This window comes from Lepisosteus platostomus, chromosome 26 (assembly GCF_059453375.1).
Source record: "Lepisosteus platostomus isolate fLepPlt1 chromosome 26, fLepPlt1.hap1, whole genome shotgun sequence".
Taxonomy (NCBI): Eukaryota; Metazoa; Chordata; class Actinopteri; order Semionotiformes; family Lepisosteidae; genus Lepisosteus; species Lepisosteus platostomus.
Window position 1 is genome coordinate 1,021,174 of NC_142636.1, and position 8,196 is coordinate 1,029,369.

Consider the following 8,196-nt stretch of genomic DNA (forward strand, 5'->3'; position numbering starts at 1 on the left):
CTGGTGTTTGCGTAACTGTGGTTATTTCAGTTTTTTTCCCTTGCGAAAATGTGTGTTGACCGTGAAAATAAATTTCAAGCTGTTCTTATCATTCATACACCTTGACCTCCTAAAAATAATTGTTCAACCTGGAACGTACAATTAGCAGGCAATAGAACAGGTCACATTGGCCTTGGAACCATCAAAAAGTAGTATTCACACATTCTCTGCATCAATTTTCCTTTAAAACAACTGAAAAAGCAAGGTAAAGTGTGATTGATTTTTTAATGAAAGTTATTTGATTTAATTTATTTAATTTTCATAATATTTGAAATATGTTGAGATTAATGTGACTCAATATTATCTGCAGCTCTTACACTCCAGGCACCTGATAAAGTGGAACGCAGTGTCTTTGCCTTACATGGCGCTCAGCTCTTCCTCAATCCCAGCAGAAGCAGCAGCCTCCGGGTCCTGCCTCATGCACAGCTTAAAATGCAACACCGAGTAATACAACAAACAACAGGGAAAACCATTCACGATCAGACACATCCGTTGATTGCTGGCTCTCAGTAAAGGGACATTGCTGTGGTCCACGCATGAATCTGTTTTCCAAGTGCCTTATCCAATACAGTGTTGAGGCCAGTTTTCCCAGAAGCCATCTAAAGGGGAACACACAATAACTTGTAAAACCTCCAATTTACATCACAAAATAGACTACATTTCAAGGTTAAAGAATTACCATGTTCTGCGATTCAGAACGAGGCAGCAAAACTTCCTGTAATCTGATGTGGCCCTGTGACATTGTAAAGGAGCAGGCTTGTGAATACATCTCGTTTAATCCAATGGAAATATTGCTCTCAACTTTTTTACGTTTTTGCCAATAAATAATATTACATTGTTAACTCTGCATAAAGAACCTTGGAATGGAACGTTTTTTGCAGTGAAATGTTTGCTGCATAACCTATACCTTTTCTCTCCTACATCACATTGCATTAGTCATCACAGTGATTAGTGAGCAGGAAGGGCTGCATCACATTGCAATTTGTGTGGAACTTGAATGCGAATTTGTTACAACATGGCGTAACTTACAGTACTTTCACAAAATTCATGATTTTGTGCTCAATTTTGAGTTTGTAGTTTTTCTATAATGTCAATGATTTTATTTTGTGACTGAAATTAAATACTTTTGTGTCTGCAAAATTGGGACTGTAGTTCCACCTTAACCTACTAGTACTGTATGTCTTTGGACTGTGGGAAGAAACTTGAGCACCTGGAAGAAATCCACACAAATGAAGGGAGAACATACAATTCCATCCAGACTGCACCCCAGGAATTGAACCCAGGACCCCAGCTCTGTGAACCACAGTGCCACCTCATTGCTATAGTCACTATAATTAATGTCAAAACTCATTTGCAAATGAGCCGCCTGGGATCCAAAAGGATCAAGACAAGGATCCAAACAAAGCACTATCCCAAAGCTTGGCTTTGTACAGTATATCATACAGGGCTTGATGCAGAAGGCAGATAATCTAAGTCCATGCAATAATTGCTAAGGGAAAGTGACTTTGTGTTTTTGGAGGGAAGTCACTCAACATGGAGCTGTGTTAGTGAAATGATTGTTCTGATGTACGGCTGATGTCCAAACACTGAAAACATGATTGTGTATGCAATCGCACTCCTGAGCTCCATTGGGTATGGTTAAAATAACTTTTTATAGTTCATCACATTCAAAGTGTGTGTACCTGATGAAAGTGTAACACGCATTTGGAGGAGTTATTCAGGATTTTCTTTCATTCAACTATTTCAAGACCCATTATTTTCAGATGTTGTAGTATACGTGAATAATGAAAGGCCTTCATATTACACAATGAAGGAATGACTTTGCAGGTGTGAAGAATAAAAGATTAATTCAGCTCACTTTGGGGAGTTTCACAATGGCCCTCCTTATAGAAATGTGGGTTTGATTAAAGGAGTGAAGAAAAAGCACTGAATAATATTTGCTTCTGTAAACGTAATCATCTCAAAATATGGTTGAAGAAATTGAAGAAGGTTAAACATAATCCAAAACGTATACGGTCAATTTAAGTACAACCAGAATTCTAGTGTTTATGCAATGCATCTGTGGGTTGATATGAAATACGGCCGTTCTTAAACTAAACGAGGTTATCGAGAGCATATTCCGAGTACGGCTGTGGCCAGTTCTACTGTGAACTGTGAGGACCGTATCTTATCCTGAACTGGCTGTGCGAATACCGTCCTCTGCTGGCAGAAGGAATAGATTACAACGGCACTGTATTGGCGATTAGTCCTATTGCTAGAATATTGAAACAACAAGGAGTCCGCGGAGTCAAGCAATGCTGAATGAACAAGTACCTGAAATTCAATAGGATTTTGTGTATTGATTACAAATAGGTGTGAAATTCTCATGTACAGTGGTATTCATGGATTCCTTACACAAGCAGCCGTTGTTATGATACTTTCGTAATCTGAATATAAATCTGTTATCTACCTGAAACTGTAATTATTGAATAGATTAATGTCTTTGAAATGCTTCATTAACTGGGCAGTTTCCATGTTTGGAAATGTTTTTATTTTGATTGCTGATTGCTAGATACTGTATGTTTAATAGGCATGCTGTTAATATTTTCTACAAGAGCCAAATAAGACAGTTATGCTGTAGTAAGTTCTATATAAGTTAAATAACATAAGTTATAATTTGTTCTGAGGTCAATTTGAATCTCATACTAAATTACTGGTGTCCTTTTATCTGAGAAACACTACCTGATTGATCACCTGATGCCTAGAAATTAGCATGCACAGTAGCCCAGCGTTTAGCATTGCTAGCTCACAGTGCTGAGGCCCTGGGTACACTTATGGACCTGGGGTGCTATCTGTATGGAGCTTGTATGTTCTCCCCATGTTTGCATGAGTTTGCTTTGGGTGCTCCGGCTTCCTCCCACAGTTCAAAGAACTACTGGTAGGTTAATTGGCTTCTGGGATAATTGGTGAGTGTCTGTGTCTTCCCTGCATTGGACTACCATCCAGTCCCAGGTATCTCCTGCCTATTACTTTCTGAGGCTCTGGCTCCCCCGTGCCCCGCGACCCCCTGACCCCCTGACCCTGAATTGGATGAAGCGGTTAGAAAATGGGTGGTTTCTGTTATGCTCTGGTCATGCTCTGCCATAGCAACAACTTGTAAAAAATGCAGATGCTAGGATTTAACTCAAAGAAGGAGCTCAGATCACTGTGTTGGCATCACTGTACAGGTGTCCGGTGTGTTTTAGAACATATGTTAAAATCTTATTTACTAACTTCTAGACTTTTTACCCCCCATATCAGTCTGCAGGTGCACAGTGGTCTGTGGACACCCTCCTTGCTCTGTCGTAAAACAGGAAATAAAAAGCAACTGGTTTTGACTTTAATGCACTGAGACTGTGGAACTCACAGAACTCTCTTGTCAGAAAGGCAGCTTCTAACAGCTTTTAAGTGAAGACTAAGAACACTTTTCTATTTTATTAAAATAGATTATATATGTTTTGTTTAAATATATGTTATAAATGTTAAAACGACAGCTCGTATAAGCTTGTATTTTTACCTTTCGATCATTTTTAGAATTGCTCTGAGTTGCTTTTACCATGATAAACAGTACAAAATATGAGGTGTTGAACTTGTCAAAAGTTTTAAAGCGCTTTATGACGTAAAGTGTGATGACAGTCCTTGGCGGTCTATGTAACAATTCTTCTTGAAGTAGGTCATCGGGCTAACAGTACATAAACATTACAGCTCAAGTGCTTTTGTATCTGAACACTTTTAGGTAAGTAATTTAGCAGCTGCGGTATTAATCGTGATTTTAATGGCAAATTCAATTGCAGGTAAAATAAAAATGGCGGATAACTTTCTTTCTAGCTCCGTGAAGCGGTCGCGCCACATTATACATATATACAATAATAAGAAACATAATATGTACAGTAGAATTTTTCACTTTAAGCTGGCATTATCCAGAACCGGGTCAGGGCCCGGACCCGGACCGTGCAGTGTGGTCCGTCGGCCTTCTAAAGATGTTTAGGAGATCGAGGCGCCCTTGGATTTGATTAGAAACTTGCATAATTTCTTAACTTGACCCCATTATCCTAAAAAAAAAACGGCCAGGCCCAGACCAAAGCATGAAGGCTGCGAGGATCGGGGGACTCTCATTTTTGGTCACAGCGTACAGTAGTAGATCAGTAACCTCTGTTTATCGTGATAACCTTTAATTATTTTCCAGTACTTTTTTAAATGATAAAACACATTGTCTCGCCAGTTTTGCTAAAGAAACCGTTTTAGTGTTTACGCATAAATTTGTAAGCCGTAGGTTTAAATCTCGTGTTCTTATTTGCCGCATTTTCATCGTAAGAGAGGCGCTCGTTTGCGATTTACGCGCTGAATATTGTAAGCAGAGGAGCCTTAAGGCACAGCCTCGCCTTAACACCATCGTTTGCATTGTTATTGTCATCCAGAAAAGCAGTCGTAAGAAAATGAATCTGTGGCGGCCCCGAACATTAAAAAACTATAACTAGACTGCAAATACATCCCAATCTTACTATCAACACGTTTTAAGAGCCCTCTCCTTTCCACCGGTATACAAGCTAAGAGAGAAATGTTGGAAATCCCATCTGAAGTAGCCCTCGTCTCAGCTTCGGAGCTGTGAGCGATGGGGATCATAATTAAAAGGGGGTACAGTTACTTTGAAAATGTGTATGTGATACTTAAATTTAAATAAAATAAAAAGATAAATTATATAACACAGACTGCTATCAATGTCCATGTGTTTAAGACGTATGAATCGGTTTTAAAACAGGCACACCCCTTTACTTCTCACAAATCCAACTGGAGTCTCAGTCCGTCGTCGCGATGAATTAGGAGCTCAGATGTAGGCTAAGTGATTGCAATTTACTTATTTAAAAGAACCACTTCAAATCAAAAGGGAGACATTTTGTAATGGTAGTTATCGTATTATACAGTATACGTAATTGTAGATATACAGTACATAAAGGGTATGAATAGGTGTGAGCTTTTACTGTATATTTAATATTTTATCTGACCCATTTGTAGAAACCGCCTACTCAGATTTAGTTAAGTGGTCTGCCACCATAAAGACAGAAAAATATAATGACATCCTGTTACATTAACTTCAAAATAAACGCCGTAACTGCGGCCATATGAAAATTTGGATAAAGATTATACAAACATCCTAAGGAGCTCTATGACATATGAGCGTCGTAATAATGGTTGGTGACCTGACGTAACAGTGCTCCCTGAATTACGTGATCTGTATTTACCCAAATACAGATATATCACAGGGAGATGCAGTCAAACATTGCATTGCTATCGTCGTGGTGAACTATTTCTCCGCTGTTTGAGACTTGTTTGGTAAGTGTCATCAAATATTCTTGTCAATTTGTAGCGAAATAGATATACTGTATCATAATCCTTCAGCTATCTATAATGTAGTGAAACGGCTAATTAATATTGATAAATTCCCTTATTCACAGTGACTTTTGCTCAAACCCCTGTTGCATAATGGGTTAATTTTATATAAAAAACATTTATATCATAGATATAATACAAGCTTTGAAATGAAATAGTACATTTCCAGGTTTCAGTTAAACATTTTTAAAAAAGCTCATGACTTTAAGCATTCTGAACATTGAGAATGTTATTTGGGAAACAAATGTTTTTTATAATGTTTATGTTTAGGATCTGTCTCCTACTGAGTCAGCATGCAGCATTCAACACCATTATGTTTAATATTAAAAAGTTGTGTATTTCCTGAATTGTTTTTTTTATTCTTTTCTATTAGACCATACTAGACTGTGCAGGATATCATTTATTTGCCATTTTTGCCTTTTCCAGATACCTGGGAAACAAAGCTCATATCTCATTTGCCAATGGAGCCCAGTCCTAAGCCTGGTGCTCTGTCCCCCTCCCCGAAGGACACAGACTCGAATCGACCCGCGCCCTTAAGGCGACAGGATCTGATCTCCACGTACTGCCCGCCTCCCAAGATACAGCTTCTGAAGGACACCTTCCAAGAGAAACTGATGCAGGAAAAGGAGAAAAAAATGATCGCCATATACAATCGACGGCAGGAGGCGGCTCTACAGAAGATGAGAAAATCTTTCCAATATGTCAAATACGCTGCGGAGAAGAAGACGGGGAACAGCTATCGCTTCCAAACCCAACAGGGCCCCGAGAAGAACATTGTGGGGTATGATCGGTCTTACCCCCTGAAGCCTATGGGTAACAGGAAAGTCTCCGGCCCTGGTGAGGCTCGGGCTGTGGACCGCCCGGAAGCACAGAGTGATTCCTTGTTTGCCCCCACCCCGCCTCAGGATGGTCATGAGAGGCCCTGCGAGAGGCCGGGCAGGAGGGACTCAAGAGTACACAAACCTAAGGACAGGACTGTCCTCCCCATGGTGGCGACCCCTCCAGGGCAATGCCCTTCTCATGCCAATGGGAAGGAGCACTTTCAGTTGCAAGAGGAGCTACGAAAAGTGGCCGAGGCAGAGGCCGCGCTGAAGGAGGAGCATCGCCGGAGGGAGGCCAGTCTGCAGGATGTGATGCGCCGGAAGGAGGCCATGATGAAGGACGAGATTCGCCAGAAGGAGGCCATGATGCAGGCGAAGCTCTTTAGAGCTCAGGAGGAGCTGAGGATGGTTCAGAGAGAGATGGAAGACTCCAGAGAGGTGGCCGGAAGGGAAAATAGAGGACTCCTGACCCGAAGGAAGACACTCCAGGCGAGGCAGAGCGAGCTTCGCCCCAGAGGACCTCAAGAGAAAGTACCTCAAGAAAGCAAGGCTCCCTGAAAGTGACGTGTCAGCGGCACAGGCCGCGCAGGCCCACTTCAGAAATAACACCGCATGTCTGGATGAACAAACTCTGTCAGTGGAAAACAGATATTTGTCCCCTACAAGTCTGATGTGCCCTACCGCTGAGCAATTTCCATATGAGAATAGCCAGAGTGGAAACCCTCAGCTGGTGCCCTGTGAACTGTGTCACAGGAAGTTTGCTGTAGAGAGGTTGGAGAAACACAGCAAGATCTGCAAGAAGCTTCAGAATTCAAAGAGGAAGGTTTTTGACTCTTTCAAGCACAGGGCCAAGGGAACAGAACTGGAGACATACATCCATAAGAAGAAGGTTAGACCGCCAATCGTGGTAAGGGCTATCCTTAAACTCTTTCCAAGCTTCCCTTGTTTTCTCCTAGAGTCAGACTCAGCTTATAAATCAATGTAAACAATAAATAAGTGTTTTATGAAGTACTTTTCTGAAAAACTGCCGCAAAGGCACATTTGCCAGACAGAATAAATGGGTCTTAGTGACTTCTGAATTCTGTTGTAAAAATCTACATGAGATATCAAGCAAATAGCACTCACGGGAAACAAAACCATAACTAAATTGTACTCTCTACCCAATGACATGAAAGGTAGGCCCAGAAAGCTACGTTATTACTGTATTGATATTTTCTTGCCTTGTGAATGGTTTGCGACCAGACTGTGTACGCAGTGCTAGTCTGGACTTTTTCTGGAAGCTGTTTCATTGGTTTCATTTCCTGTTCCCAGCTGAGAAAGAACAACTGGAGGCAGAAGCACGAGGATTTCATTCGGAGCATCAAATAGGCCAGGGAGGTGCAGCAGGTGATCACGCAAGGAGGGAAGGTTGTGAACCTGCCCCAGCCCCCCGCGAATCCAAACCCCGACTACGTGCCCTGCCCTCACTGCGGCCGGCGCTTTGCCCCCAGGCCGGCACAGAGGCACATCCCCAAGTGTCAGCACATCAGGAGCCGCCCTCCTCCTCCTCCTCGCAGATGAAAACTGATGTGAAGAAGAGTAAAAGAGTCATGATCTTGGCTCACGACTCACGTCCTGCTTTTTCTTTTTAGAAATATATTTAGCACAGTTCATCCGTATGATGATAAAAAAAATGTTACCTTGTTTTAATAAAATGATTTTTTTTTGGTGGACTGGTGTTTGCGTAACTGTGGTTATTTCAGTTTTTTTCCCTTGCGAAAATGTGTGTCGACCGTGAAAATAAATTTCAAGCTGTTCTTATCATTCATACACCTTGACCTCCTAAAAATAATTGTTCAACCTGGAACGTACAATTAGCAGGCAATAGAACAGGTCACATTGGCCTTGGAACCATCAAAAAGTAGTATTCACACATTCTCTGCATCAATTT

General features: G+C 41.2%; 1 protein-coding gene across 1 annotated transcript; it reads left to right on the forward strand.

The window, feature by feature from the left end:
- The first annotated feature begins 5,848 nt into the window (after positions 1 to 5,848).
- Positions 5,849 to 7,978, forward strand: LOC148639363 (uncharacterized). The gene is made up of 2 exons (XM_088620777.1): positions 5,849 to 7,173; positions 7,578 to 7,978. The coding sequence occupies exon 1, from the start codon at positions 5,907 to 5,909 to the stop codon at positions 6,822 to 6,824; it is 918 nt and encodes a 305-aa protein (XP_088476903.1). The 5' UTR covers positions 5,849 to 5,906; the 3' UTR covers positions 6,825 to 7,173; positions 7,578 to 7,978.
- Positions 7,979 to 8,196: the final 218 nt, after the last annotated feature.

Bases quoted from the DNA above. Each gene is read 5' to 3' on its own strand.
- LOC148639363 (XM_088620777.1), top strand. From the start codon at position 5,907: ATGGAGCCCAGTCCTAAGCCTGGTGCTCTGTCCCCCTCCCCGAAGGAC.